Here is a 26,760-nt window from a genome sequence, read left to right on the forward strand (position 1 = left end):
CTAGCCGGGTGGGGTATGGCGCCGCGGCGCGATGCCTCTTCGGGCCGCCAGGTCGCGCTAGCGCCGCCGCGCCTCGAACAGGCACACCGGTCCCCAGGCGCATCGCGAGAATCGGGTCCGCTGCGTTCCGCTGCACGCCCCTGTGCGCGCTGCGCTGCACGGCGGTGGGCGCCGGCCGGCCGCTCTCGCTCTCGCAGCCTTCTCGCTATCTTGCTGCTGCCGCCGGGGCTGGCCCGGCCGCCGGGAACCGGTGCCGGCGCGCCACGGGCGCGTCTGACGGCCGCGTGGCCGCACGGTCGTGGTTCGCCGCCGCCAGACGTGCGGTGGCGTCGGCGGGTCCCCATTTGCTCTGGTCCGACACGGCCTCCACCGGGCGCCGCGCAGGAAACCTAGTCGCGGCAGCCGGTCATGCCACTGGTCCGCTGCCAACACGAGACCGGCGCTAGGGGTGCACATAGCTTGGAATAAACCGACGCGGTAACGTAATCCACCAGTAGCTTGCTGCGGCTGCGTGTCTCCTAGAGCCGCTGTCCTGTCAAGAGCCGTTGCTGCAGACGGCGCATGCAGCTGTATGCACCTTCCCTGTATGCTGCATGCTTTCGCCGTGCGCCGTGCTGGCCGTTTCGCGAAACCGTTCCGGGCCGCGCCGTCCCAACCCACGCCGCGCTAGGTTCGGGGACGGTTGGTGTGGGGACCCGACCCCGACCGGTCAATTAAGCGCACTGCATTAGCGCAAAGTCTGAATGTAGCTCGTGGTGCATTAGCGTTTCCGCTAGAAGTTATATTACATCTTTCTATGTACAACGTGCATAAGCGCGCTTTGGTCTGTGGCTGGTGAGCGCCGTGCAGATTGGCGCCGCACGCCATGCGGCGCGAGCCCTGGCGCCCCCCGGAGCTGCATCAACCGGCGTCAGCCGGCAGCAACCGACATCGACCCGCGTCGCGCGCGAGCCGCATGCGGCCCCGCGCGGCCCCGTGCAGCCCCGCGGCCCTCGCGGCCCTCGCGGCCCCGCTACTCGTCCAAAATCGCGTGGGCCCGGTCGCGCGCGACGCGCTCGTACCGGTCAAAGTTCATGACGAAGTTGCCCCGGCCCTTGGTCATGCTCCGCAGAAACTTGAGGTAGCCCACCATTTCGCGGAGCGGCACCTTGGCGCGGATCACGCGCTTCGGCGCCGCAGCCGACCCGCCCTTGGCGAGGTACATGGTGTCGTCTGGCGGCGTGTACACCGACGCGGCGTCCACCGCGGCCGCCGCCGGCCCGGCCGCGTCGTCCTCGAACGCGTAGATGCGGCCCGCGCGTGCCGACGACAGGTCGTTCATGACCGTGCCCACGTCGTCCTCGTCGACCGTGACGGCCACGTCCATGCAGGGCTCCATGAACACGCGCGCGGACGCGGCCATGGCGTCGATGCAGGCCTCCACCGCCATCCGCGACGCAATCGACAGGGCGTTGGTCGACTTGGCCTCCGGCGGCAGGTCCACGGCCGCCACCGTGACGTGGATCGAGTGCAGCGGCAGCGACCGCAGCCGGCCGCGCGCCAGCGCCGACGACACGCCCGCCACGACCGAGTTCTCGAGCTGGTCCGCCGGCAGGTGCGCGTGCGACAGCCGCCCGGCAATCGTCACGTAGTTGTTGTCCGCCAGCGCGATCGCCCGCCGCAGCGCGGCCGCCGTCTCGGGCTCGTACTCGACGTCTTCGGCCACAGCCGCCAGCTCGGCCGTCACCGCGGTCTCGGGCTCGGCCTCGGCGCCGGGCACGCGGTGCGTGTGCGGGCCGGACGCGCCCTGCGCCACCGCAAACGACTCGCGGTACGATATCTGGATGCGGCCGACCTGCGCCTTGGCCCGCAGGTCGTTCACCAGCCGGTCCGTGGCGATCTCGAGGTGCAGCTCGCCCATGCCGCTCAGCAGCAGCTGGCCCGAGTCGGGGTCCGTCGAGACGTGCAGCGACGGGTCCTCGCGCAGCAGGATCTCGAGCGCGTCGTTCACCGGCTTCTGCTCGGCCAGCGACGCCGGCTCGACCGCCGCGAAAAACACCGGCGGCGGCACAGCGATCGGGTTCAGGTGCAGGCTGCCCAGCGTGCGCGCGTTCTTCTTGGTCACGTAGTTGGTCGAGCCCGCGCGCTTGAACAGCAGCGTGTCGCCGGTGCGCACGCCCTTGACGCCGCTGATGACGCCGATGTTGCCGGCCTCGATCTCGTCGACCTCGACCTGCCGGTCGGCGTACATGCGCACCAGCTTGAGCACGCGCTCCTCGGCCTTGGACGCCGTGTTGAAGAACTTGGCGCCGCGGCCGAGCGTGCCCGCGTACACGCGCACAAAGACCAGCATGCTCTTGTCGCGCGGCTCGTGGATGACCTTGAACGCCAGCGCGCACCCGATGTCGGCCTCGTCCACCGGCACCGGCGGCGCGTCTGCGCCCGCCCGCACCACCGCCGCCGGCCGCTCGTCCACGCCCGGCAGGTACTCGATCACGGCGTCCATCAGCGGCTGCACGCCGATGTTGCGGAAGCTTGCGCCGCACAGCACCGGCACCGCGCGGTTGTCCAGCGTGCACCGGCGCAGCGCGGCCCGCACGTCCGCGGACGGGATCGCGTCGTAGTCCTCGAGCTCGAGGAACTTCTCGACGAGGCCGTCGTCCAGCTCGGTCAGCGTCTCGACCAGGGCCGTGCGGGCCTTGGTCGCTTCGACGCGCTCCTCCGCCGTCAGCTCGCGCACGGCCAGCTCCTGGCCGTCGCCGTCGCGCCACTCGAGCGCGCGCAGGTCGAGCACGTCGATCACGCCCACGAACTTGTTGACCGTCAGCCCGCGGTCGACCGCGGGCCGGAACAGCGGCATGTTGACGATGCACGTGCGGATGCCGAGCTTGGTCGCCACCTCGCGCACCGTGCGGCCGAACCCGGCTCCGTCGCGGTCCATCTTGTTGACGAACACGATCTTGGGGATCCCGAGCTCGCTGGTCTGCCGCCAGACCTTTTCGGTCTGGGCTTCGACGCCGGCGACGCCGTCGAGCACCGTCACCGCGCCGTCGAGCACGCGGATCGACCGGGTGACCTCAAACGTAAAGTCCGCGTGGCCGGGCGTGTCGATCAGGTTGATCCGGTGGCCGTTCCAGTCAAACGTGATGGCTGCGGAAGTGATGGTGATGCCGCGGGCCCGCTCGGCCGGCAGATAGTCCATGATCGTGTCGCCCTCGTCGACGTCTGCGGTCAGCACGGCCGCGGTGGGGCTTACCTCCGATGCGCTTGGTCAGGCCCGAGTAGTAGAGCATGCGCTCGGTGGTCGTCGTCTTGCCGGCGTCGATGTGCGCGATGATGCCGATGTTGCGGACTTTCGGGCTGGCCGGCGCCGGCGCCGCTTTGGATGCCATTGAGCGGGCCGCGGCCGCCAGACACCGCCCGGCGACCGGCCGCGCGACGGACGCGCACGCCCGCCGACCGGCGAGGCGCAGAAGAAGCATTGGCGGAGGCGTTGTGTTGTGAAAATTCTTAACGACGACGCGCGCGGATGGGAGGATGCGCTGAGCCGCACGATGTGCGGCGCATTCAGCCGCACGACGTGCGGCGTGTTCAGCCGCACAACGTGCGGCTCGAGTGCTGCGCCTGCTGCGGCTGTAGCGTCGGCTATGCGCTTGTCTCGGCGGACCGTCCGCGGCAGGCCTGCGCGCGGCCGTGCCGGTGTGCCACGCAGTCTGCCCGGCGGGCGGCGCCAGAGTCGCGCCGCGGGGTCGCGCTCAAGGACAGCTGCTCTGTCCCGCAGGCTGCACTGCGCGGCTATATGTGGTCCGGCATATAGCCGCAGGCTCTATTTACACTGCATTGCTGTCTACAGACGGTCGAGGTGGAAGCGGCCGTCGGCGTCCTTAACGGCCACGCCCTTCTCGGTGACAATGGCGTCGATGAGCTCGGCCGGCGCAATGTCAAAGGCCGGGTTCCACACGTCGATGCCCGGGGCAGCGACGTGGACGGTGCGCACGTCGTCGACGTCGAGCGAGCCGTCGTCGCGCACGACCGGGCCGCGCAGCGTGACCAGCTCGTGGGGCTTGCGGTGCTCGATGACGATGGACGAGCCGTCGGGGGTGTCAAAGTCGATGGACGTGGTCGGCGCGGCCACGACAAACTTGACGCCGTGGTAGCGCGCGGTGATGGCGAGCTGGTACGTGCCGATCTTGTTGGTGGTGTCGCCGTTGGCGGCAACGCGGTCGGCGCCGACGACGACCATCTTGATCTCGGGGTGCGTCTTGAGCAGGACCGAGGCCATCGAGTCGGTGACGAGCGTGGCCGGAATCTTCTCGTACACGAGCTCGTACGCGGTCAGGCGCGAGCCCTGGTTGTACGGCCGGGTCTCGAGCGCGTAGGCGTGGTCGAGGACGCCGGCGGTGTGGAGCGAGCGGATGATGCCGAGCGCGGTGCCGTAGCCGGCCGTGGCGAGCGAGCCGGTGTTGCAGATCGTGAGCACGCCGAAGCGGTCCGCGCCGAGCGTGGCGCGGGCCCACGCCAGCCCGTTGTCGCCGATGCTGCGGTTGTCGGCGACGTCGTCGGCCAGCATGCGCTCCGCGGCGGCCGTGTAGGCGGCGCGGATGGCCGCGGCGTCGGCGGGCGCGGCCTCGACGACAGCGCCGAGCGCGCGCGCGGCGTTGGCCAGGTTGACGGCCGTGGGCCGCGACTCCACCAGGAACGCGAGGCGCTGCAGGATCAGCGCGCGCTCGGCCTCGGCCGAGCCCAGCTCGGTCTGGGCGAGCTCGACGGCGAGCGAGAGCGCGGCCACAATGGCGATTGCGGGCGCGCCACGCACCGTCATCGACCGGATCGCATCGAAGCCGTCCTGGGCCGTCTGGATCTTGACGTAGACCGACTCGTGCGGCAGCCGCAGCTGGTCCAGGATCTCGAGCTGCTGGTCCTGGTACTTGATGGCGAGCAGTGTCTGGGCCATGGTGGGGTGATCTGGCTGCGCGGTCAGCGATTGCTCGGCAGGGGGCTGGCGCCACGTACCTGGGGTCTGATTCGACTTTCGGGCGGTCCTGCGGGCGCTGGCGGCGGCGGACGGGCGATTTGTAGGCAGTGGCCGGGTCTTTGTGAGTCTTGATAATTTTTAACGATCGTGACTTTTCGTCATCGTTTCGTCCCACCGTTATCGCCGTGCACGACAAAGACGACGGCGAGCCCACACGCGAGCGCGGAGCACGAGAGGCAGAGCCCGGCGGAGCAAGATGATTAACGCGGTGCTCATATGTGAGTGTGTTTGCGGCGGCGCTGACCGCAGTCAACAATGTCGGTCTTCCGCGGTTGACCAAGTTCTACACCCCGATTGTAAGTACCGGCACTGGCGGCACCGGGCAGAGGCTGCCGGGCGGCCGGCAGGATGCTGCACGAGGCGGCGACGGCCGGGCGGACGGGGCGCACGCGGAGGACGGCTGAGCGGGTCGAGCCGCACGCCGTGCGGCTCAACACCGCCGTGCTGCGGCCGATCGCTTAGCCGCGCTGCCAGGCGCCCCCGTGCGGCTGGCTGGGGCACTTCGGTTGCCCGGCTGTTCGGCTACCAACCGCAGCTTGCGCGGCTTGGCGGCTATTGGTTGTGCCGCAGCCGGTGCGGCGTTGCACGAGTCTCGCAGCGGACATGTTCAGCCGCCGGAGGCGGCGCCGCACCAGCCTCCGGCGGCGACTCCGTCGAGGAGCTGCCTTCGGCAGAGTGCATATAACCGCATTCAGGGCAGCCCCGTCGGCAGAGTCGCGCCAGAGGTCGCTCGCGACGAGCCTCCGGCGGCGACTCCGTCGAGGGTGGCTGCCTTCGGCAGAGTGCATATAGCCGCATTCAGGGCAGCCCCGTCGGCAGAGTCGCCGCCAGAGGCCGTGCCACAACGAGCCCCCGGCGGCAACTGCGTCGAGGGTGGCCGGCAGAGTGCATATAGCCGCATGCCCGGCAGCTGCTCTCGACGGATCGCTGCCGGAGGCTACCCGCAACGAGCCTCCGGCGGCGACTCCGTCGGGGGTGGTTGCCTTCGGCAGAGTGCATATAGCCGCATTCAGGGCAGCCCGTCGGCAGAGTCGCCGCCAGAGGCCGCGCCGCGACGAGCCTCCGGCGGCGACTCCGTCGAGGGTGGCTGCCTTCGGCAGAGTGCATATAGCCGCATGCCCGGCACCTGCCCTCGACCGAGTGCATATAGCCGCCTGCAGGGTCCCTCCGCAGACTCGCCGCCGATGGCTCGGCTGCCACAAGCCTCCGGCAGCGTGCATATAGCCGCCATGTGCATATAGCCGCAGCAGTGCTGACCCGCAGGACCTCCAGATGCAGCAGGTGCTGCTGACACAGCTGTTCCAGCTGGTCTCGACGCGGACATCGACGCAGTGCAACTTCTTGACGCCGCCGCCGCTGCTGTCTTCGGAGCTGGATGACATCCGGGTCATCTACCGGCACTACGCCACGCTCTACTTTGTGTTCGTGGTCGACGAGCAGGAGTCGGAGCTCGGCATCCTGGACCTGATCCAGGTCTTTGTCGAGTCGCTCGACCGGTGCTTCGACAACGTGTGCGAGCTGGACCTCGTCTTCGGGTGGGAGCTACTGCACACGGTCCTAGACGAGATCGTGCAGGGCGGGATGGTCGTCGAGACCGTGATCGGCGACGTCGTGGCCGCGGTCGAGGAGATCCGCAAAAACGACGGGTCCAAGAAGCGGCTGACGGCGGCGTCGACACTGTCGGCAACGGGCAACACGCTGCAGGCGCTGGCGCGCGAGACGCGCGCGGCGTGGAGCCACCGGTGAAGATAGTTAGACAATATTACATCAGTTAGAACGTCGAGCCCGCAAGCAGGGAGGCCGCGTTGCGGGCGTCGACCTCGGACAGCCCGTCGTCGGCGTCCTCGTCGGCGAAGGGCGGCGGCGGCACGTAGCCGGCGCCGTGGTACGTGCGGCGGTCGCCGGACCACGAGTCGCCCTTGGGGCCCTGGCTGTGGGACGCGCCCGCGCGCTTGACGACGGGCGGCAGCTCGGCGCGGCCAAGCCGCGACAGGCCGCCGGAGCCGTCGGCGGCGCGGACGTCGGTGCGGATGGACTCCCACACGGCGAGCGTGCGGCGCTCGGCGTCGATCATCCGGCCCACGTACTCCACAATGGCGGCCTCGAGGTCGGTCTCGGCGTTGGCGATCCAGTCGTGCTTCTGGCGGACAAGGTTGGCCGTCACGCGGTTGACCTTGGCCGTCAGCGCGGCCTCGACCTGCTTGGCCTCCTCCAGCGTCGACAGCGCCTCGTCGACGCGCAGCGGGTTGATGGTCGACGACGAGCGCAGGCGCGCGGCCGTCGCGTGCTTGGACTTGGACGTCGCCTGCGCGGCCAGCAGGTCGCGCATGAGGATGTGCCGGTTCGTCAGCGTCTCCTTGACGATGTACGCGCTGTTGGACAGCCAGTAGGCCGTGTCGCCGATCGTGGCGGCCTCGGCGGTCGCGCGCATGGCCTGCACGTCGCCCACGTTCATCACCGTCTTGCCCAGCTTCTTCCACATGTTGATCATGCCCGCCTGCGACTCGAGCGACGTCATGGACGAGAACCGGTGGCCGAGCTCGATCTCGGCCACGCCCAGGTTGCGCCGGATGCGCGCCAGCCGGTCCACGCGCTGCTTGACGTCCGCGGCCACGAGGTAGAACCGCTTGGCCGGCGGCCGGAAGTCGAACAGCTCCGAGCAGTCGTCCGGCGGCGGCTGCAGCTGCTTGATGGCCTTGCGCCGCACGCCGGTCGCCGGCGGCTTGCGCTTGGTCAGCGGCGTGTAGCCAAAGTCCGACTCGATGAAGTACATCATCTCCTCGTCGCGGACGAGGATCGCGTCGCCCGTGATCCGGTCGAGCCACTTCTGGAAGTTGGCCTTGATCCGGAACTCGTCCTCGTCCGTGCCGGGGCCGGCGGCGGTGGTGTCGGGCGGCACCGTGGGCACGAAGCACTCGGGGTTGGCCGACGACAGGTGCCGGAAGAGCTTGATGAACTCGCCGTGCGTGCGCCGGATGTCGCGGAAGTGTGTGGTCCGGAACCGCGGCAGGTTGGTCTGCGGTCAGCAAAGCAGGGCCGGCTACTCACGTAGGCGTCGAACTTGATCACCGGCGGCTTCTTGCCGGCGCGCTCCATGGCCGTCACGCGCGTGCGCAGGACGTACTCGCCGGCCGCGCGCTGCGCCGGCGCCGCGTCCTTGCGCTCGTGGCCGTAGTACGCCTGCGGCTGGTACAGCGACGCGCCGTTGGCCGGCCGCGCGGCCGCCGTGCGCGACGACGCCGCGGTCGACGCCGTGGCCGCCGTGGCCGCCGTGGCCGCCGACCCGAACGTGCTGTCGGCCCGGTTCTCGTCGTCCGCGTCCGGCCCGACGTCGTCGTCCGACTCCCACAGCCGCGGCCGGTTGTCCTCGTCCTCCGGCAGCAGCGGGCCGCCGTCCGGCGCCGTCTCGGCGGCGCCGTCCGCCGCCGCCTCCGGCGCGTCCTCGTCCTCGCTCCCGCTGTCGTCGCCAAAGCCCCCTGCGCCCGCCGTCGCGGCCGTCGCGTCCACGCCAAAGCCCACGCTCGCCTCGGCCGGTTCGCCCCAATTGTTCTCGTCGCCCCCGTAGTTGCCCAGGCTCCGGCTGACGTCTGGCGTCTGCTCGGCGTCGCCAAACGCCGTGGCCGAATCAAACTCGTCGCCGTACGTGTCCACGCTCGCGTACGCGTTGTTGCGCGTCCCCACAGTCACGTCGTCGCCGTCCGCCATGCTCGCGGCATCCGTCACGGCCCCGCCGACGCCGGCCCTGCGCTCGTCGCGCGCGAGCGGCCCGAACAGGTCCGACTCGTCTCCAAACAGGTTGGCCATCGTGCTTGTTTGTCGTCCGCGCGCAAACAATCCCGCGACCTGGACGCTGTCAGCCGCTGCTGCCACACCAAGCCTGCGCTCTGCCGCCGCTTACCTCGATGGCTGGCGTGTGTGAGTCGCCCAGCTGATGCTCGCCTGGTGCTGGTGCCGGCGTTCGACGATAACAAGATAAAAAGCACGTCTTAGTCACGGCTTAGTAACCGCGAAGGAGTTACGCCGCCGCCGCCACGCCACAGCCACGCAACTACAGGTACGTAGCGGGGCCGCGGCCGCAACGGCGCGGCCGTCGGCGTCGCGGCAGCGGCCGTGGGCCGCGGGCTGCGGGCGCAGGCGGGCAGTGGCTGACCGCAGAATGAGCCGCATCCTCAGAATCGGAGCCCAGGCCGGCCAGGTCGAGATCAAAGGCGTCGTCTTCGACATGGACGGCACCCTCTGCCTTCCGCAGGTACGTACGGCCACGGGCGCGCTGACATAGACCTGGATGTTTGGTACGGGCCGCGGCGAGCGCGCTGACCGCAGGAAAAATGCGCGAGACCCTCGGCATCGACAAGAGCGTCGACATCCTGGACCACATCTACTCGCTCGAGCCGGTCGAGCAGGAGGCCGCCCACGAGCGCGTGCGCGCTGTTGAGCGCGACGCCATGGTCCAGATGGTACGCGCAGGCCGGACGCGCTGACCCAGACCGCCCAGCCGGGTGTGCACGAGCTGATGGACTTCCTCGAGACCACCGGCGTGGCCAAGGCCATCTGCACGCGCAACTTTGAGGCGCCCGTCGACCACCTGCTCACGAACCTGCTCACCGGCCGCGTGTTTGAGCCCGTCGTCACGCGCACGTTCCGTCCGCCGAAGCCGTCGCCAGCCGGCATCCAGCATATTGCCGCGCAGTGGGTACGTACACCCGCCAACCCTCTGACGCCAGGGCGTGAAGCCGAACGAGCTCGTCATGGTCGGCGACTCGGTCGACGACATGCTGGCCGGCCGGCGCGCCGGCGCCGCCACTGTCCTGCTGTCCTCGGACGTCAACGGCCACCTGCACTCGGCTCCGGAGACCGACGCCGTGGTCGAGCGCCTGGACGACATCATCGGCCTGCTCAAGACAGGCCTGCCTACGGCCAGCGAGTAATTGATTCTGTAGCCCGAGCTTGCGCGGCTGTGTGGGCGCCGCGCTTGGCGCCGGCGACGGCCGCGAGCTGCGCGCAGCGAGCCGCACGGTGTGCGGCTTGCCACGTGCGTCGTAGGACTGAGTCACGCGGCGGAACCATTAGCCGCAGGTCCGCTCCAGCCACGCGTGGCTGGCGCGGTCCGCTCCGTCACCGGCAGCAGCGGCCGGATCACAGGCTGCATGTGGCCCCAACAAATCGCGACGGGCCGTAGCGCTGCCGCCCGCCGGAGGCCCACCCGCAGCGAGCCTCCGCCGCGACGCCGTCGAGGATGGCTCCCCTCGGCCAGTCGTCTACGCCCACCGGCTCTGCCCGCAGGGCAGCCACCCTCGACGGAGTCGCCGCCGGAGGCTCGCCGAGGAAGGCCCACGCTCGCGGCAGCGTGCATATAGCCGCACAGCGGTCCTATCCAAAATGTATTGCGTGAATCATGACTAGCCGCGGATGACAATGTCGTCACTGCGGGTGGTGTACTTGACGCCCTTGTAGGGCTTGACGCCGTCGCCCATTCCCTTGGCGTTGACGATGCGGAAGCTGTCGACCTTGGTGCCCGAGACGAGCATGCCCTGGCACTCGTACGAGATGCGGACGCAGCGGGGGAACTCCTGGGGCACGGTGCCGTCCGGGCCGGGCTCGAGCTCGTCGTCGACGACCAGGGTGCCGCGCAGGGACGCGCTCCAGCCCATGGGGATCTTGCCCGGGAAGCGCCAGACGCCGGTGCCGTGGCGCTCGGAGTTGAACTCGCCGGCGGAGACGCGCACGCCCTTGACGGCCTGCACGCGGCCCGAGTCGTAGAGGAGCTCGACGCGCAGGCTCTCGACGTTCTTGACGCCGCGGGGGACCTGGGTCCACACGCGGACCTCGAACTCGTCCTTGGAGTCGCCCAGGCCGGTCTTCAGGTCGCCACCCACGGGCCCGGACTCGACGCCGGCCAGCGTGTACTCCATGAGCACGCAGCGGCCGTCCGGCGGGATGAAGGAGAGCAGGCCCGGGCGCTCGCGCCAGCGCGCGAGCCGCACGCACGGGTGGAACTGCGGCGTGGTCTCGACGGCGGACGCGCCCAGCGACAGCACGAGCTGCACGTCCGGCACGCCCGTCAGCCGCGCGTTGACGCTGACGACGCCGTGCACGACCGTCGACAGCGGCTGCGCCAGCACGGCCGTCACGGGCGCGGCCGAGTAGAACGCGGACGCGGACGAGACGTTCGACCGCAGCGACGACAGCAGCCGCATCGCCGGCGTCTGCGCCGGGATGATCACCGACAGCGTTTCCTGGATGTCGATGTAGAGCTCGTTGTGCGAGTGCTTGACGTTGGCGCGGCGCCAGGGCACGGTCGACCGCGGCACGGTGGCCGACGAGATGGACGACAGCAGCGACGCCGACGTCGAGCTGAACGAGGTGTTGCTCTTGGCCAGCGAGTTCGAGATGCCCTTGAGCGACTTGGCCGCGCCCTTGGGCAGCGTCGGCAGGTACTTGGACAGCCCGTCCGTGTACGGGACGAGGTCCCGCAGCGGGTTCTCCTCGGTCACGAACGGGAAGCCGTCCTCGACCATCTCGCTGAGCAGCAGCACCACGATCGAGTTGTGCCGCTCGAGCTTGGGCCGGCTGATGGGCGTGCCGAAGTAGTCGCGCAGGACCTTGACCAGCGCGCCGATGAACTCGTACGGCACGAGCGCGGGCACGTCGGCCGTGCACGCGACGGCAAAGCGCAGGTTGTCGTGCGCCTGCACAAACACGAGCTCGTCGTCGGCGAGCCGGACCACCGGCTCGGCGCCGGGCTCGGCCAGGGCGGCCTGCACGCGCTTGAACGACGGCGCGGCCGACGTCAGGGCGTAGAGGAAGACCTCGCGGCTGGGTCAGCGGGCGCGGCCGGCAACTTACCCGCCGGCGTCGGTGATGTAGACGGCCTGGAGAGACATTGCGGCAGTGGCGGCCTCAGCGGCGTGTCCTGCGGTCCTGGGTGTCCGGGGGCGGTGTCTGGCGGGGGCGGCAGGGCGTCGTCGGGCTGGCCGCTGAGGCCTGGGCGGGCGGTGGGTCGCGGAAACGCACCGCCGCGGCCGGCGTTACCCGGCTATCACCACATGCCGCCGCACCGCGAAAATCTGCTTCCGATCGGCACACCATGGCGGACTTTGATCTCGACGAGGACCTGCTCGCGCTCGCCGGCGCCGACGACGGCGGCGCCAGTCCCGCCGGCGCCAAGCGGCGGCGGCCGTCCACGTCGAGCGTGGACGACGGCTCGGCGTCCGAGGCCGGCGGCTCGGACGACGACGAGTTTGTCAACCCGTACCCGCTCGAGGGCAAGTACAAGGACCGCGCGGACCAGCAATGGATGGAGACGCTGGCCGAGATCGAGCGCGAGGAGATCCTGTTCGAGCGGTCGCAGGAGATGCAGCGGTTCAACGAGCGCAAGTACCTGGCGCAGCGGCTGCGGGAGAACGCGGCGCAGCGGGCGCGCGGCGACAAGACCCGGACGTCCGCGCGCGACAAGACCGGCACCAAGCGCAGCACGCTGAGCGAGCTCAAGAAGAAGCGCGAGGAGAAGAGCGTGCGGGACCGCGCGCGCAGCGGCGAGCACACGTACGCCGGCACCAAGCTGGTCTACGACGAGGACTCGGACTCGGCGCGGTCGGCGTCGCCCGAGCCGCCGTGGAAGGCCGCGCCGGCGCTGGGCGCGGCCGACGTCAACCGCGTGCGCTTCGGGCGCACGCTCTTCGCCAAGTTCTGCCACTACCCCGAGTTTGGCGAGCTCGCGGTCGACTGCTTTGTGCGGATCAACATCGGGTTCAACCGCGAGCGCCAGCAGGACGTCTACCGCGTGTGCCAGATCAAGGCCATCACGCCCAGCAAGGCCTACACGTTCATGAACCGGACCGTGGCCGCGTCCGTGCTCGTCACGCACGGCGCCAGCGAGCGCACGTTCGAGATGGGCATCTGCTCCGACGGCGCCGTGACCGACGACGAGTACGCCCAGTGGCGCGAGGCCATGGAGCGCGACCACCTGGCGCTGCCGTCGGTGGCCGCGGTCGACCGCAAGTTCGCCGCGCTGCAGCAGATGCGCGAGCGCTCGCTGACGGCCGACGAGATCAACAACATGATCGACGTCCGCCAGAAGCTGACCGCCCACCGCCCGGCGCACTCGGTCGTGCGCAAGACCCAGCTCAACCAGCAGCGCATCATCGCGCTCGGCCGCGGCGACGACGCCGACGTGGCCGCGCTCGACGCCCAGATCGCGGCCATCGACGAGCGCTCGACCGCGCTGGCCTCGGACACGCCCCTGGACCGGCTGGCCAAGGTCAACTCGCGCAACCGCCGGGCGAACCAGGACGAGATCCGCAAGGCCGAGATCCGCGCCAACGAGTCGCGCCGCCGCGCCATGATGGCCCAGACCTCGGACGTGACGTCTGACCCGTTCAGCCGGCTGCGGACCAACATCAAGATGTACTACGACACGTCGGCGGCGGCCCCGGCGACGGCGGCCGAGACCAAGGCCGAGGACGACGCGGCGGCCCCGGCCCCGGCCGAGACCGTCGCGCGCCCGCTGGGCGCGCTGGACGACGTTATTTCGGCCATCGACTTTGCCGTCGACATCGATGGCCTGTGAGTCCTGTGGCACGTTACACTGTCCATAGCCTACCTCGCGCGCGCGCGACTGTAAACTGTACCATGTTCAAGATCACGAAGGAGCGCGTGTCGCGGCCGACGGGCGTGCTGCGGTGCGGCCGGCTGACGGAGCGCGAGCGGGGGGACCAGACGAGGACGCCCGTCTGCCCACCGCCGGCCGGCGTCGCGTCGAGCCGGGCGCCGGGCCATCCATCGAGCCATCCATCGAGTCATCCATCGAGCCATCCATCCAGCCATCCATCGAGCCATCCATCGTCCACTGCGGCCGACCCGCCGGCCGTCCGCGGCCGCATCGTCCGGCCCGTCCAGCCCATCTTTCTCGGTCGCCAGCCAGCCCTGTGGTGCAAGGTACGTTTCCGGCCGCACCGCTGACCAGAACCGCGCCGAGCTCGCCGAGGCCGTGCCGTACTTTGCGGACGCAGCGGCTGCCTGCTATGTGCGCGACGGCGTTGTGCTGGGCTACATGGTTGATCGTCGCGACCGCCACGATTCCGTGGCCGCACGCATCTACACGCGCAGGTACGTCTCTTGCGAGCGCGCTGACCCAGTCTGGACGCAGCCGATGCGGCCCTGCTGTCACGGAACGCGTGCGCCGGCGTGCCGGTGGCCTGTGTGGCGCAGACGTCGGCCCGGCTGGTGGTGCTGGGGTGGTTCGTGCCCTTGGTGGAAGACGGAGCACGATCTGACGACTCGCCAGAGGCCGGCGCCGCGGTCGCTACGCCGGCTGCCGGTGCTGTCGGTGCGGCAGCCGCCGCCGCACCCGTCCAGTTCGTGCTCGCCCGCCTCGGCGAGACCTGGCTGCCTGCCCGGAACGTGGTTCACGACGGCGCCATTGTCGGCACGGTCCTGCGGCGGCCAGACGCCGCCGATGCGCCGCTGCCGCTGGCCCCGACGCCGCCGGTCAGTCTCTACGGCGAGCCGGGCGGCTGGGCGTGCCCGTCGTGTGGTCGGCTATGTGCGCGGCTGGTCTTTGACCGGTGGCAGTGCACGCTGTGCGGGCAGAGCCACGTTCTAACGCGATCGCCGCCGCCGCCGCCGCCTGGGCTCGTATTTACGGGCGTCCCCGTCGTCTTTGATGTCGCGGACGCGTACGTGCCGACCGTGCACGCGGTTGTCCGGCTGGACGTGCCGCCGGCGGCCTGTGTCCGGTCGGTTGTCTACGGCACCGCCACAGCCGTCGAGCACCTGGCGCCCAACGCGGCGGCGGCCGCCGCCGCCGACACCGCGCTGGCTGCCCTGCTGGCCTCGCCAGACGCCTACTCGCGGCCCGCCGCCGGCACACTCTGCTGGTCTGGCGTCGGGGTCGACCTCGACGCCGCGCGCGGCTATATGCGGGACCTGGTCGCGCGCGTGTCCGGACGCGCCGACCCTGAGTCCCAGGTCCGTGACCCTGACGCCGTCCGGCCGCTGCCGGCCCTGGCCGCCGCGCAGGCCCGCATCTACCTCGGCGGCACGCACGGCGTGCGCTTCAGAGCGCTGCTCGTGCTCGGCGGCCGCGTCCGCGTGCGTGTCCCGGGCGTCGTGCTGGATCTCGGGCACGGCCATGTCCTGCTCGACCGGTCCGGCTCCGCGCGGTCCGGGGACCTGCTGGCCTCCGCATTTGCCCTGACTGTATCTATCTAGCCTCGCCTGTGTAACCTTCTGCGCCACGCCGTGTCTCTGGTGTAACGGAGCCTCTGCGGCTATATGCACTCTGCCGACGGGCGTGCACGTAGCCGTCGCATATAACCGCATGCGCCGGGAAGCACCCCCTACGCCCAGGCCGCTCGTCCGCGGCGCCTCGGAAAAGCGCATATAGCCGGCGCCGGGCACGGGCGCCGCCGCAGCCGCACGGCGTGCGGCGAGCGACGCGCCTCCCAACCTAGCGCGTCGCGTCCGCACACCACAGCGGCAACATCACGCAGCTGCGCCCATGGCCAGCTCGGACTCGGAGGAACTAGCGGACAGCAGGGTGATGGACCATTCGGCCGAGTCGGTCGCGGTGTCAGCGTCGTCGTCGCCGCCGTCGTCGCCCGGGTCGGCGTCGCCGGCGCCGCCGAGCGGCACGCTGGCGTCGACAGCGCGGCCGCGGCGGCCGGCGCGCCAGCAGGCATACGACCCGATGCAGGACCCCGTGGAGCGGCGCAAGATCCGGCGCAAGTACCGGGCGCTGATGCAGACCGCAGTGGAGTCGCGGCAGCAGTTTCTCAAGCCGTCAGACCACGGCCTGAGCACCACACTCTCCGAAGCCAACAGCCTGTACAGCCAGGTGCGGACGCCCAACGAGGCCGTGCTGGACTCGCGGCTGCTGGTGATGTCCGGCGAGATGGCCAACATCAAGGCGCGCAGCATCAAGCTCGGCGCCGGCGGCGAGTTCGATCTCGACGACTTTGTGGGCCGGCTGCGGGCGCGGCTGGGCCGCAGCGAGGACGAGGCCGCGGACGAGGCGTGGGCAGCGATCGGCGGGCTGGCGGCGCGCGGCGCGCGGCGCGCGGCCGCGACAGGGTTCCTCCTGGGGCCGCTCTCGGCCGAGAAGAAGGTGCGGACGGTGCCGACGCGCACGCAGCCGACGGCCGAGGACCGGCAGGCGCGCGCAGACGCCGTGCGGCCCGAGGAGATCACGCAGGCAAGCATCCTGCCGGCCCAGAACAACACGTCGACCTCGGTCGTCTACGTGTCGGCCATCCTGCGCGAGTACGGGCGGCCGCTGGAGCTGTTCCGGTTCGTGCTCAACCCCCGCGACTTTGCGCAGTCGGTCGAGAACCTGTTCTACCTCTCGTTTCTCGTGCGCGACGGCGTCGTGCGCGTGGACACAGACCTGCGCGGCGTGCCGATGGTCTCGCTCGTGAGCGAGCGCGAGCGCGAGACCGCGCGGCTGTCGGGCGAGACCGCGCGCCAGCAGGCCATCTTCGAGCTCGACCACGCCACGTGGCGCGCGCTCGTCGACGTCTTTGACATCCGCGAGAGCATCATTCCCCACCGGGAGCCGACCGTGCAGCGCACGGCCGCCGGCGCGTGGTACGGATAACAAGAAACCATCATAAATTCATCCTAAATACAGCGCCTAACGCAACATGACATAGTTCAGACCCGTCCGCGGGCTGTTCTCCTGGAACCACTCGACCTCGGTGTTGTCCTCGGCCACCAGCTCGAACTGCTGGACCTTGCCGAACTCGCAGGTGACGGACGACTTGGTGAAGGTGCCGGTGGCAGCGTCAAAGGTGCCGATCTTGGCGCCGCGCTTGGGCTTGTTGTTCCACGTCAGCGTCTTGGGCTTGACCTCGGACGTGACCGCGTAGAAGTCGACCTTCTTCGAGCCCGTCAGCTTGGACGGGAACGACTTGGCCGTGGGCGGCGTCCAGACCAGGTGGCACGACTTGACCTCGTTCTTGAGCGGCGGCACGTCGAACGAGACAAAGGTGCCGACGGACTCCTTGCCGTTGGCAGTCTTGACGTCACCGGTGTACTGCGCGCCAAAGGCCTTGGTCGGCGTCGCGGCCTCGACCGGGATCAGCAGGTTCGGCGGCAGGATGGTGGCCGTCGAAGCGGCGGCCGGCGTCGCGGCCGTCTTCTTGGCCGGCGTGGCCGTGGCCGTCTTGGTGGGCGACTTGGTCGCCGACGTCGTGGCCGCGGGGTCGTACGAGACGTACAGGTCGACGCCGAGCGCGCCGTCGCAGTTGAGCGCCTCGCCGTCCTTGGCCCAGTAGAGCTCGTAGCCGCCCGAGGTCTTGCAGGCGATGCCGTTGGCCTTGGAGTCGAGCTCGAGGCTGGTCGACGAGGTCGACCACGTCGTCTGCACGCCGCTGGACGGGATGTCCTTGGCGGCGTACTTGATCTGGCGGGTCGACGCGTCCACGTAGAACGTGTTGCCCTTGGTGTCCTTGAGGTGGCCGCCCGAGACATAGAAGTCGATGCCCGAGCCAGAGCCGACGGAGATGGTGTTGCCCGAGCCGTAGCCGAGCGAGGCGTACTGGAGGTCCGAGCCCGAGTGGATGGTCACCACACCGAACGTCTTCTCGCCGCGGGCCTGGAGAGGCGCGGCGAGAACGGCCGGCGCAAGCGCGGCGAGGACAGAAGCAGCCAGAGCAGAGGTAGTGAAGTGCATCTTGAGACTTGTCGATGTTGTTCGATGCTGCTCGAGGGGGCGGCGGCGGGCTTTTATGCTCGAGCCGGCGGCCCCGGCCGGCGAGGGTCTAAAAATAGCCGTGCCTGTCGCTCGTCATCACGGTGCGGAGAACGCTGCGGGCCGGCGAGCAATCACCGAGCAGGGCGCCGTTGACCCAAGGCGGCGGTTTAGTGCGCGAAGCTTTTAATATCCCGCAATTAAGGTTGGAACTAAACCCAATCTCAGCCGTACGTTCAGCCGTACGCCGTGACTGCTTTGCGCTTGCCAAAATCGCCGAGACACGCGAGTCACTATGACGTCGGCGGGAACACGATTGGCCGGCTGCCCGTATGCGCCCGCCGTCGGCGGCGCCAGCGGCGCCGCTGGCGCCGCCGCCGCAGCGCGCCAGAGCCGGCCCAGCCGCATGCCACCATCTGGCCAACCACCAGCAAGGGGCTGAACTGTCACAGCCGCCGCCCGCCGCCCTGAACGCACCCTGGCTGCTGACAAGCAGCTGAGGTGTGACGTCTATCACGCGGCCGCGCTGCGGGCCCGCCGGCGCCGGCGCCGCGCAGAGCGTGCGGCTGACCTCCGGCGCTCGAGACGGCCGCGCTAGTCCCAATCTAACGTTCCCCAGAATAGACGTATGCATGCGGCGAGCTTAATTGTTTCTATTCTTAGAACAGCATGGTTTGCGGGCCTGCATTGACGTGCATATGCATCACGCCGTGCATGACGTCGACGCATCACATGTATCTTTGTCTATTTACATATCGGCGCCAGCGGCGCCTATCAGAGCCATGGCGTGCTCGCCCCGGAGGTCCTCGCGGCCCAATACCCCGCGCACGCACTCCCACGGCTCGCGCCCGCCGCCCCACCGCAGGACCTCGGTCCGGAACCGCTCGCCCGCAGCCCGCGACAGCGGGTCCGCGGCGAACACGTCCCGCCACACGGCCGCGGCGATCGCCCGGTCGAGCAGGTACGAGTAGTACGTCGCGCCATAGCCAAACAGGTGCCCCAGCTGGGCCTGCCAATTGGCCTCGCGCACCGGCGCAAACAGCCCGTACGCGCGGTTGAGCTCGTAGTAGACCGCGTCCGAGTCCAGGCCGGCCGCGCCGATCTCGGCCGTGTACAGCCGCTGGTCGAGCATGGCCATGAGCACCTGGCTGAGCGTCTCGTTGTGCCGCAGGCAGTCCTGCTCGCGCTGGTAGTCGCGGACAAGGTCCATCGGCAGCGGCTCGCCGGTCTCAAAGTGCCGCGCAAACAGCCCCAGCACGCGCTCGTCCATCACAAAGTGCTCCATCAGCACCGACGGCAGCTCGACAAAGTCCGTGGCGCACCGCGTGCCCGAGATGTTGTGCATCGCCGTGCGGCCGAGCATCGTGTGCATGGCGTGGCCCATCTCGTGGAACAGGGTCTCGGTCTCGTGCAGCGACAGCAGCGTCGGCCGGCGCGCGCCCGGCACGGCGAAGTTGCACGTCAGCGCGATCGTCGGGATCTGGAACGTGCGGCCGCCGGCCTCGAGCAGCGGGATCGTGGCCGCGTCCGCGTCCATGGCCTCGCTGGCGTCGGTCCGGACGATCTCGCGCGAGCAGCGCACGGTGTAGTGCGACGCCGAGCCCGGCTGCTTGCCCGCGCGCTCAAACAGGTCGCAGTAGATGATGCCGATGCGCTGCTCGACGCCGCCGGCGTCCGCGAGCACGTCCAGCCGGCGCACCTCGCCGTCCCAGACCTCGCGGCCGCCGGTGGCGACGGGCACGAACCGCACGCCGTAGATCTCGGAAAACAGCCGGGAGAGGCCCTGCATGACCACGCCGAGCGACAGGAACGACGACAGAAAGTCCGACGCGCGCGCCCGCGACCGGTGCCGGCCCAGGTACTGCGCCGCGTAGTACTCGCGGTCCCACTCGTCCAGCGCGCCGGGCACGGCCGCGCCGGCCGCGTCCGTGTGCACGCGCGCGAGCTCGTCGCGCGCCAGCGGCAGCGTGCGCTTGGCCAGGCTGTCCAGGAAGCCGGCGACGGCGTCGGGCGTGCGCGCCATCTTGTCCGACAGCGCGTACTCGGCGAAGTTGCGCGCGCCCATGACCTTGGCCAGCCGGTCGCGCAGCGTCACCAGCCGCTCGAGGCGCTGCACCTGCTCGCGCGACGACTGCCGCGTGGCCAGCCACACCCGCCGCCGCACGTCGCTGCCGTGCGCGCTCTGCAGGACCATGCGCGCCTCGGCGCCGCCCGTCGGCAGCGTGACGCGGCCCCGCCAGTCCCGGTACGCGCGCACGAGCATCGGGTCGACGCCGCCGAGCTCGGTCGCGTCGAACACAATGGTCTCGCCGGCGGGCCCTATCTCGTTCATGTACCGCCGGCCGAGCGTCGAGATCTCGGAAGACAGCCGCATGAACTCCTGCCGCCGCTCGAGCGACAGCGCGATGCCCGACTTTTCAAAGTCGCAGATCAGCAGCTGCCCGACCGCCTGCTCCTCCCACGAGAGGTCGTTGCCGAGCCGCGCGATGGTCTCTTTGAGCACCTCGTACAGCTCGACCGACGTGTTGAGGACGTTCATGAACCCAAACAGCTGGTTGTGGACTTCCTCCGACACCGCCACGAACCGCGGGTCGGGGTGCAGCGAGCTCAGGCACTCGGCCATGTCGATTACTCGGCACAGCACGTCCGAGAGCTTGTCAAAGAGCCGGACCGAGTCGCGCAGAGCGGTCAGCCGCTCGGTGCTGTCGCCGGCGCCGGTGTCCTGGAGACCTACCAGCCGGCCGGTGAGCTGCTGCGCCGTCACCAGCGACGTCTGCGCAAAGTCGATGAACGCCTCGGCCGACGTCACCCGTGGGTTGTCAAACAGCCCGCGTGCGGCGAGCGCCGGATCGTTGTGGCCGCCGGCGCGAAAAGCCTTCCAGGCGGCGTGGTCGTCGAAAACCGTCCGCAAGAGGGCGTCGTCGTGGCGCCGGTCGCCAGAGAGCCGCTGGCCGTACGCATCGCGCACGCCGGCGTCCTTGCGGAGCCCGCGGGGCCACGATCGGGCGCTGTTGGTGGCCAGTCGGGCGACGGCGGTTGCGGACGCTGCCGGCCGCCGCCCGCTGTGGACGAGCCCCGAGAGCCGGACAGACATTGTGCGGCTTGATTCTGTCTGTGAGCACTCGCCACCGGTCCGCCGGTGTCCAGACACTTACAATCCAGCTGCGCCGTCGAGCGCTTGGTAGCGGAGGTCGCGGCCGTGTCGGATCGCCGTGGTTGGACGGCCGGGTAACAGGTCGCCCGGCTCGCGCCCCGGTGTCGCACGAGCGTCGCGCGCCGCACGGCGTGCGGCTGGTCACGTGCACCGCCAGGCCTGCGGCTGTGGGCGCGCGGCGCACTCGGCGCCCGGAGTCGTGGGCGGCTGTGCGGCCGTATGCGGGCGGCGTCTTCGTCGCGGACACCGCGTCTACCGGCGTGCCGGCCCGGCGCATCGGAAGTTGGAGTCGGCACGCAGGCTCGAAGGCTGGGCGCAGTTGAGGCTGCGTGGCAGTGCTAGCCGTACGCACGGACCGAGCCGCGCAAGCCGCACGAGCCGCACGAGCCGCACGAGCCGCACGAGCCGCACGCGCCACATGAGCCGCACACCCGCATGAGCCGCACGACTACGCGCAGCTCGCTGCCACTCCAATGTCCAACCTCGTGATAGCACAGGCAGTCACAGGTCGACTAGGGATCGCTGCCAGGCTTAACCTCCCGATATTCATCTCTCCAAACCTTCTCAGGGCGAACCGCCAGAAGATTCCAACCCGCCCAAAGTCTGCGACTCGAATCGGACGCTCTCTCCACACAGCGAGTGCCCCAACGACCATCCTCACTCAGCATCCAACGATGGCTCTTCCCGAAGGACTGCAGAAATCTGCACCGAAGCTGGCCGCGGCGTACGCGGCCAAGTACAACGCCGCAAAGCCCGAGACGGATGCGTCCACACTGTCCAACTACGAGTCGTTCAAGATCAACCACACCAAGCTGCGGTTCGAGGTCGACTGGACGGCCAAGGCGCTCGTCGGCAAGGTCGAGTACGACCTGACAACGACGGCGGACGTGCAGGAGATCGTGCTCGACACGTCATACCTGGACCTGGGCGCGATCTCGGTCAATGGCGCGCCGGCGACGGGCGTGGTCGGCGAGCGGCTCCACGCCCTGGGCTGCCCGCTGACGATCGCGCTGGCGGCGCCGATCGCCGCCGGCTCGCCGGTCGCGCTGACGCTCGAGTTCGCGACCACGAGCGAGTGCACCGCGCTCCAGTGGCTCGATCCGCCGCAGACGGCCGGCAAGAAGGTGCCGTACCTGTTTTCGCAGTGCCAGGCGATCCACGCACGCTCGATGTTCCCGTGCTTCGACACGTCGGCCGTCAAGTCGACGTACGACTTTGAGATCGTGAGCGAGCACTTTGCGGTCGCCAGCGGCAACACGGTGGCCGGGTCCGGGGCCAAGACGGCCGACGGCAAGACCGTGTACCTGTTCACGCAGACAATCCCGATCCCGTCGTACCTGGTGGCGATCGCGTCCGGCGACCTCGTGTCGGCGCCGATCGGCCCGCGGTCGCTGGTCTACTCGGAGCCGTCGTCGATCGACGCGTGCCAGTACGAGTTCGAGGCCGACACCGAGAAGTTCATCGCGGCGGCCGAGGAGATCGTGTTCCCGTACGACTGGAAGACGTACAACGTGCTCGTGCTGCCGCCGTCGTTCCCGTACGGAGGCATGGAGAACCCCAACATCACGTTTGCGACGCCGACGCTGATCTCGGGCGACCGCCAGAACGTGGACGTGATCGCGCACGAGCTCGCGCACTCGTGGTCGGGCAACCTGGTCACGAGCTGCTCGTGGGAGCACTTCTGGCTCAACGAGGGCTGGACCGTGTACCTCGAGCGGCGCATCGTGGCGGCCATCCACGGCGAGCCGAGCCGCCACCTGAGCTCGATCATTGGCTGGTCCGCGCTGGCGGCCGCCATCGAGGCCCTCGGCCCCGACGCCGAGCGCTTCTCGCCGCTGGTCATCGACCTGACCACCGGCCGCGACGACCCCGACGACGCGTTCTCGTCTGTGCCGTACGAGAAGGGCTCGAACCTGCTGTACTCGCTGGAGCTGGCGCTGGGCAAGGCCAAGTTCGATCCGTTCATCCCGCACTACTTCACGGCGTTCAAGGGCCGCTCGCTGGACACGTACCAGTTCGTGCACACGCTGTTTGCGTACTTTGCGGCCGACGCGGCCGCCACTGCGGCCCTGGTCGCCTTCGACTGGGACACGTGGCTGTTCGCGCCGGGCATGCCGCCCAAGCCGGCCTTTGACACGGCGCTGTCGGACGCGGCGACGGGCCTGGCGGCGCGCTGGACTGCGGCCATCGGCTCCGCGCCCTACACGGGCACGCCGGCCGAGTTTGCGGCCGCGCACGGCTTTGCCGCCGCCGACATCGACGGCTGGACCTCGACCCAGCTCGGCGTGTTTCTGGAGAACCTGGCCGTGGCCGCCAACCCGGTGCCGGTCCGCGCGCTCGACAGCCTGTACGGCGTTGCCGCGTCCAGCAACCCCGAGGTTCTGGCCAAGTGGTACGCGCTGGCCGTGCCGGCCAACGTGGACGAGTCGTACGCCGCGCTCGCGGCCTGGCTGGGCACCGTCGGCCGCATGAAGTTCGTGCGCCCGGGGTACCGGCTGCTGGAGACCGTGGATCCGGCGCTGGCGCGCGAGACCTTCAAGACGCACGCCTCGTTCTACCACCCGATCTGCCGGGCCATGGTCGAGAAGGACCTGGGCCTGAAATAGAAATAGAATACAGCACGGCGCCGTTGCGGCTCACCTCGAGCTCCCAAGTCAGCCACCCTCGCCCCTGGCGCTGGAGGCCTATTGGTATGGACCTCTGCTCGGCCTAGTCAGGGGCGGGTTTGAGCACGTAGCGCGGCTACATGCGGCTATGAGCCGCACGCGGTGCGGCTCACTCTTGCAGGCTGCCGCTCCTGTCGCCGCCGCGGCGCGTCTCGCTCGCAGCGCACGAGCCCACCGCCGGAAGGCTGTGCTGCGGCAGGGCGTGCTGCGGCTATGTGCGGCTATATGCGGCTATATGCCGCACGCGGTGCGGCTGAACCCCCCCGGTGCGTCCCGAGCAGGGCCGGCGGCGAGCCGCATCGCGTGCGGCTCATGTGCGCCGCACACCGCGCGGCTCGCGTGCGCCGCGTACCGTGCGGCTCTCGCCGTCACGTGTACCCCGCGACTTGGCATGAACACCGCGCCGCCCGGCCGCTTGGGTCGTGCCGCGGCCCGCCGCCGGAACCTAATCGCTGCGGCCGTGACCACGCGCGTACGATCCCGGGCGGCCGGGCGCGCGTGCGTCTAGCCGCCGGCCGGCCCGCGCGGCCCGCGCCGCAGCGCGTGCGGCTCGTGCGGCTCGTGCGGCGCCCCGCGGCTGACGCGACTAGCGCGCCCGTTGGGAGTCGCGTCGCCGACGTCATCGAGCTCCGCCCCAGCCGGCCGTCTGCCGGCCGCCGGCTGGCCGAAGCGGCTGGGCCATGGAAGCGCGGTGCTGTGATAATCCGCAAACCTTCGTGTGTGATACGCCGGCACTCGCCGAACGGACCCATCGATCAGCTGGCCGGCGTGTTCCGTCCCAGGCGAGCGGCTCGCCGAACCTCGCGGCCTCCGCAGGGGGGCCCATAGGCGACAGCCCGCTTGGCCGCAGCAGCGACCCGACACCAGGCGAGCCCCTGGCGCAGGCGGCGCGCCGGGCAGCAGCTCGCGTGCGCGGGCGGAGCCAGCCGGCGTACGGTCGTACGCTGGCGAGCGGTGGGCGGCAGGCCCGGCGCGCACAGCCGGCGAGCCGATCACAGAGGCGCACGCGGCCGCCATAGACGTGGCCGCACGCGTGCACGCGGCCCGCCGGCAGCAGCCCGTCTGCTGCGCGGGCCCGTATAAAGCGGCGGCCGGCACGACCAGGCCCGCACGGTCCCCAGTCTCCAGCATGCTCTACAAACGTCTGATTGCTCTCTGCGACGGTAGGTCTGTCCGCGGACGTGCTGACCGCAGGCACGTGGCAAAGCTCGTTCTACTACTCGAGCGTGCCGTCGAACGTGACGCGAATTGCCCGCGCACTCAACAGCACCGGCCTCGACCGCGACGGCAACGAGGTCGCCCAGGTCACGTACTACCATGGCGGCATTGGCTCGCGGTCCCAGGGCATGGACAAGATCATCGAGGGTGCGTGCGTGCGCGGCCAGCGCTGACCCAGGCGCCATGGGCTTTGGCTTCGTGGACGACATCCGCGAGGTCTACGGATTCATTGCGTACAACTACAGCCCCGGCGACGAGGTCTTCTTCTTCGGCTTCTCGCGCGGCGCCTTCACGGCCAGATCCGTGTCAAGCTTCGTGACCGACTTCGGCATCCTCACGCCCGCCGGCATGGCCGAGTTCGTGCCGCTCTTCAACCGGTACCAGCAGGGCGAGTTCACCTGCGGGCCGTACGAGACGGACGAGCGCAAGGCGCAGTGCCACATGAATCTCAAGGCCGAGCACGAACGGCTCGGGAACCTGATCGTGACGCCGGCGAACATCACGGTCAAGGTCATCGGCTGCTTCGACACGGTCGGCGCGCTCGGCATTCCGCGCCAGTACAACGTCCAGCTCAAGCTGTCACAGCAGTACGACTTCCTGAGCCTGACGCTGAGCTCGAGTAAGTGCCAGGCCGTGCGCGCTGACAGCAGACGTCCAGAACGCGTTCCACGCGCTCGCCCTCGACGAGACTCGCGAGGCGTACCGGCCGACGCTGTGGTTCCTGGACGAGTCCAACAAGGTCACAAACCTGCAGCAGATGTGGTTCACGGGCGTGCACATCAACATCGGCGGCGGCAACATCGGCGTCAACGTGCACGGGTCAAATCTGCTCAAGCTGCGGACGGCAGACGGCGTGCCGCCGAACGTGCTGGCGGACGGGCCGCTGATCTGGATGATCTCGCAGTGCCAGCCGTTCCTGAGCTTCAGCCTCGAGTACCTGCACGCGGACGTGCACTCGGGCTTCTCGCTCTCGGACGGCAGCATCGCGGCCTACGGCACGCACGAGATGGTGCCGTACCAGGACTGGTACCGCGGCCCGATCGCGTCCAACTTCGTGGGCTGGCAGGGCCTGGTGTCGATGGCGGTGATGGGCGTCCAGCGGCGGATCGTCGGCCAGACGCAGCCGGCCAAGGCGTCGTCGTACATGCTGCCGCTGATCGACCGGCTGGGATACCTGTACGTGATCCGGCCGCAGGAGCGCAAGACGACCACCGGCCGCCGCTGGTACACGAACGAGACCGTGCACTGCTCGGTGCTGCGCCGGCGCGAGCTCACACACAAGTGGAACGTGGCCCTGGCCAAGCTGGACTTTCTCGAGCCGCACAACCTGCCGGGGATCACGCACCACCTGGGCTACTTCCAGCGCCGGCCAAGCATGCGGTCGCCGGACCCGGGCCCGGTCGTGCCGATTGTGAACCTGAACGAGTTCGAGGACCGGTTCTGGTTGCAGGAGCGCGAGACGCTCAACAAGCTGCCGCCGAGCAGCGCTACGGTCTGGCTGAACGACTCGCGGCGACGGCGCGAGCCGGTGCAGGCGCGGAAGTGGGAAAAGACGCCGCAGACGAACCCGGTGGTGATTCTGATGGTGATCCTGGCGCAGACGCTGCTGCGGCTGGCCAAGATGCTGCTGTAGGCGGAGATGGGGACGGGCGGCGGCAGCGGCCGACGGCATGTAGCCGCATATAGCCGCATATAGCCGCACAGCGAGCTGCCGCCGCGCCGCGCGCATGTTGTCGCACCGCCATATAGCCGCATATAGCCGCCCGTCGTCCCCCGCCCGCCCCGCCGACCGCCCACAGCCGGCTGTCCGCGCGCAATGACCCCATATAGCCGCCACCGCCACGCTGCGCCACTCTGCTGGCAGACCGCCGCCGCTGGTGGTGGTTCGATTTCGCGTCTCATTTTGTCCATAGTAGTAAGGTCCAAAACGCTTATTTACCACTTTGGACGCGTCCAGCCAGCGGCTCTGCCGCCGCGGCCACTGCGCCGCGGCCGCAGCGGCCCCGCCACGCCGCCG

The 26,760-nt window shown here is 69.6% G+C and overlaps 12 protein-coding genes across 12 annotated transcripts; 6 read left to right on the forward strand and 6 right to left on the reverse strand.

Moving 5' to 3' along the window:
* Window positions 1–954: 954 nt before the first annotated feature.
* V1510DRAFT_418816 (P-loop containing nucleoside triphosphate hydrolase protein) lies at window positions 955–3,451 on the reverse strand. The gene is made up of 2 exons (XM_066934181.1): window positions 3,236–3,451; window positions 955–3,204 (listed from the first exon to the last, which is right to left on the reverse strand). Exons 1-2 carry the CDS (start codon window positions 3,369–3,371, stop codon window positions 1,013–1,015), a joined length of 2,328 nt encoding a protein of 775 aa, XP_066788286.1. The 5' UTR covers window positions 3,372–3,451; the 3' UTR covers window positions 955–1,012.
* A 326-nt stretch (window positions 3,452–3,777) lies between these two features.
* On the reverse strand, window positions 3,778–5,153 carry V1510DRAFT_418819 (uncharacterized protein). The gene is made up of 2 exons (XM_066934182.1): window positions 4,993–5,153; window positions 3,778–4,948 (listed from the first exon to the last, which is right to left on the reverse strand). The coding sequence occupies exon 2, from the start codon at window positions 4,931–4,933 to the stop codon at window positions 3,827–3,829; it is 1,107 nt and encodes a 368-aa protein (XP_066788287.1). The 5' UTR covers window positions 4,934–4,948; window positions 4,993–5,153; the 3' UTR covers window positions 3,778–3,826.
* V1510DRAFT_418821 (AP complex, mu/sigma subunit) lies at window positions 4,897–6,797 on the forward strand. Its single transcript, XM_066934183.1, has 3 exons — window positions 4,897–5,232; window positions 5,264–5,310; window positions 6,278–6,797. The coding sequence occupies exons 1-3, from the start codon at window positions 5,211–5,213 to the stop codon at window positions 6,758–6,760; spliced, it is 552 nt and encodes a 183-aa protein (XP_066788288.1). The 5' UTR covers window positions 4,897–5,210; the 3' UTR covers window positions 6,761–6,797.
* V1510DRAFT_418824 (uncharacterized protein) lies at window positions 6,752–8,436 on the reverse strand. The gene is made up of 2 exons (XM_066934184.1): window positions 8,063–8,436; window positions 6,752–8,030 (listed from the first exon to the last, which is right to left on the reverse strand). Exons 1-2 carry the CDS (start codon window positions 8,108–8,110, stop codon window positions 6,786–6,788), a joined length of 1,293 nt encoding a protein of 430 aa, XP_066788289.1. The 5' UTR covers window positions 8,111–8,436; the 3' UTR covers window positions 6,752–6,785.
* Window positions 8,437–9,103: 667 nt separating this feature from the next.
* V1510DRAFT_430860 (HAD-like domain-containing protein) lies at window positions 9,104–9,959 on the forward strand. Its single transcript, XM_066935402.1, has 5 exons — window positions 9,104–9,263; window positions 9,294–9,306; window positions 9,338–9,471; window positions 9,501–9,707; window positions 9,739–9,959. Exons 1-5 carry the CDS (start codon window positions 9,171–9,173, stop codon window positions 9,940–9,942), a joined length of 651 nt encoding a protein of 216 aa, XP_066788290.1. The 5' UTR covers window positions 9,104–9,170; the 3' UTR covers window positions 9,943–9,959.
* Window positions 9,960–10,367: 408 nt separating this feature from the next.
* On the reverse strand, window positions 10,368–12,001 carry V1510DRAFT_418831 (Mu homology domain-containing protein). Its single transcript, XM_066934185.1, has 2 exons — window positions 11,861–12,001; window positions 10,368–11,830 (listed from the first exon to the last, which is right to left on the reverse strand). The coding sequence occupies exons 1-2, from the start codon at window positions 11,896–11,898 to the stop codon at window positions 10,414–10,416; spliced, it is 1,455 nt and encodes a 484-aa protein (XP_066788291.1). The 5' UTR covers window positions 11,899–12,001; the 3' UTR covers window positions 10,368–10,413.
* A 223-nt stretch (window positions 12,002–12,224) lies between these two features.
* Window positions 12,225–13,574, forward strand: V1510DRAFT_347661 (uncharacterized protein; the record flags this gene model as incomplete). The annotated part of the gene is made up of 1 exon (XM_066930830.1): window positions 12,225–13,574. A coding segment is annotated over one exon (1,350 nt), but the record flags the coding sequence as incomplete, so codon positions are not given.
* Window positions 13,575–15,704: 2,130 nt separating this feature from the next.
* Window positions 15,705–16,610, forward strand: V1510DRAFT_366848 (Nse4 C-terminal-domain-containing protein; the record flags this gene model as incomplete). Its single annotated transcript, XM_066931285.1, has 1 exon — window positions 15,705–16,610. One exon carries the CDS (start codon window positions 15,705–15,707, stop codon window positions 16,608–16,610), a length of 906 nt encoding a protein of 301 aa, XP_066788293.1.
* V1510DRAFT_418837 (ubiquitin 3 binding protein But2 C-terminal domain-containing protein) lies at window positions 16,608–17,705 on the reverse strand. Its single transcript, XM_066934186.1, has one exon. It carries the CDS (start codon window positions 17,685–17,687, stop codon window positions 16,647–16,649), a length of 1,041 nt encoding a protein of 346 aa, XP_066788294.1. The 5' UTR covers window positions 17,688–17,705; the 3' UTR covers window positions 16,608–16,646.
* Window positions 17,706–18,326: 621 nt separating this feature from the next.
* V1510DRAFT_418839 (peptidase M3A/M3B) lies at window positions 18,327–19,933 on the reverse strand. The gene has a single exon (XM_066934187.1). The coding sequence runs from the start codon at window positions 19,897–19,899 to the stop codon at window positions 18,454–18,456; it is 1,446 nt and encodes a 481-aa protein (XP_066788295.1). The 5' UTR covers window positions 19,900–19,933; the 3' UTR covers window positions 18,327–18,453.
* Window positions 19,934–21,288: 1,355 nt separating this feature from the next.
* On the forward strand, window positions 21,289–23,516 carry V1510DRAFT_418841 (LAP2 leucyl aminopeptidase yscIV). Its single transcript, XM_066934188.1, has one exon. It carries the CDS (start codon window positions 21,333–21,335, stop codon window positions 23,463–23,465), a length of 2,133 nt encoding a protein of 710 aa, XP_066788296.1. The 5' UTR covers window positions 21,289–21,332; the 3' UTR covers window positions 23,466–23,516.
* Window positions 23,517–24,571: 1,055 nt separating this feature from the next.
* V1510DRAFT_418842 (uncharacterized protein) lies at window positions 24,572–26,627 on the forward strand. Its single transcript, XM_066934189.1, has 4 exons — window positions 24,572–24,688; window positions 24,720–24,890; window positions 24,922–25,362; window positions 25,394–26,627. Exons 1-4 carry the CDS (start codon window positions 24,655–24,657, stop codon window positions 26,374–26,376), a joined length of 1,629 nt encoding a protein of 542 aa, XP_066788297.1. The 5' UTR covers window positions 24,572–24,654; the 3' UTR covers window positions 26,377–26,627.
* The last annotated feature ends 133 nt before the right edge of the window (window positions 26,628–26,760 follow it).

This window comes from Dipodascopsis tothii (genome assembly GCF_038497935.1).
Source record: "Dipodascopsis tothii strain CBS 759.85 unplaced genomic scaffold V1510scaffold_20, whole genome shotgun sequence".
Classification (NCBI taxonomy): Eukaryota; Fungi; Ascomycota; class Lipomycetes; order Lipomycetales; family Lipomycetaceae; genus Neoaidaea; species Neoaidaea tothii.

What these genes read in the sequence shown, in the direction of transcription:
- V1510DRAFT_418816 (XM_066934181.1), bottom strand. Translation starts at nt 3,371, where the DNA reads ATGGCATCCAAAGCGGCGCCGGCGCCGGCCAGCCCGAAAGTCCGCAAC. An exon ending in CCTGACCAAGCGCATCGGAG is followed by an intron (nt 3,205 to 3,235) that starts GTAAGCCCCACC and finishes TGCTGACCGCAG; the next exon opens with ACGTCGACGAGGGCGACACG.
- V1510DRAFT_418819 (XM_066934182.1), bottom strand. Translation starts at nt 4,933, where the DNA reads ATGGCCCAGACACTGCTCGCCATCAAGTACCAGGACCAGCAGCTCGAG.
- V1510DRAFT_418821 (XM_066934183.1), top strand. Translation starts at nt 5,211, where the DNA reads ATGATTAACGCGGTGCTCATAT. An exon ending in GATTAACGCGGTGCTCATAT is followed by an intron (nt 5,233 to 5,263) that starts GTGAGTGTGTTT and finishes CGCTGACCGCAG; the next exon opens with TCAACAATGTCGGTCTTCCG. An exon ending in CCAAGTTCTACACCCCGATT is followed by an intron (nt 5,311 to 6,277) that starts GTAAGTACCGGC and finishes GCTGACCCGCAG; the next exon opens with GACCTCCAGATGCAGCAGGT.
- V1510DRAFT_418824 (XM_066934184.1), bottom strand. Translation starts at nt 8,110, where the DNA reads ATGGAGCGCGCCGGCAAGAAGCCGCCGGTGATCAAGTTCGACGCCTAC. An exon ending in TGATCAAGTTCGACGCCTAC is followed by an intron (nt 8,031 to 8,062) that starts GTGAGTAGCCGG and finishes TGCTGACCGCAG; the next exon opens with ACCAACCTGCCGCGGTTCCG.
- V1510DRAFT_430860 (XM_066935402.1), top strand. Translation starts at nt 9,171, where the DNA reads ATGAGCCGCATCCTCAGAATCGGAGCCCAGGCCGGCCAGGTCGAGATC. An exon ending in GCGACGCCATGGTCCAGATG is followed by an intron (nt 9,472 to 9,500) that starts GTACGCGCAGGC and finishes GCGCTGACCCAG; the next exon opens with ACCGCCCAGCCGGGTGTGCA. An exon ending in AGCATATTGCCGCGCAGTGG is followed by an intron (nt 9,708 to 9,738) that starts GTACGTACACCC and finishes CTCTGACGCCAG; the next exon opens with GGCGTGAAGCCGAACGAGCT.
- V1510DRAFT_418831 (XM_066934185.1), bottom strand. Translation starts at nt 11,898, where the DNA reads ATGTCTCTCCAGGCCGTCTACATCACCGACGCCGGCGG. An exon ending in TACATCACCGACGCCGGCGG is followed by an intron (nt 11,831 to 11,860) that starts GTAAGTTGCCGG and finishes CCGCTGACCCAG; the next exon opens with CCGCGAGGTCTTCCTCTACG.
- V1510DRAFT_418837 (XM_066934186.1), bottom strand. Translation starts at nt 17,687, where the DNA reads ATGCACTTCACTACCTCTGCTCTGGCTGCTTCTGTCCTCGCCGCGCTT.
- V1510DRAFT_418839 (XM_066934187.1), bottom strand. Translation starts at nt 19,899, where the DNA reads ATGGTCCTGCAGAGCGCGCACGGCAGCGACGTGCGGCGGCGGGTGTGG.
- V1510DRAFT_418841 (XM_066934188.1), top strand. Translation starts at nt 21,333, where the DNA reads ATGTCCAACCTCGTGATAGCACAGGCAGTCACAGGTCGACTAGGGATC.
- V1510DRAFT_418842 (XM_066934189.1), top strand. Translation starts at nt 24,655, where the DNA reads ATGCTCTACAAACGTCTGATTGCTCTCTGCGACG. An exon ending in CATGGACAAGATCATCGAGG is followed by an intron (nt 24,891 to 24,921) that starts GTGCGTGCGTGC and finishes GCGCTGACCCAG; the next exon opens with GCGCCATGGGCTTTGGCTTC. An exon ending in GAGCCTGACGCTGAGCTCGA is followed by an intron (nt 25,363 to 25,393) that starts GTAAGTGCCAGG and finishes CGCTGACAGCAG; the next exon opens with ACGTCCAGAACGCGTTCCAC.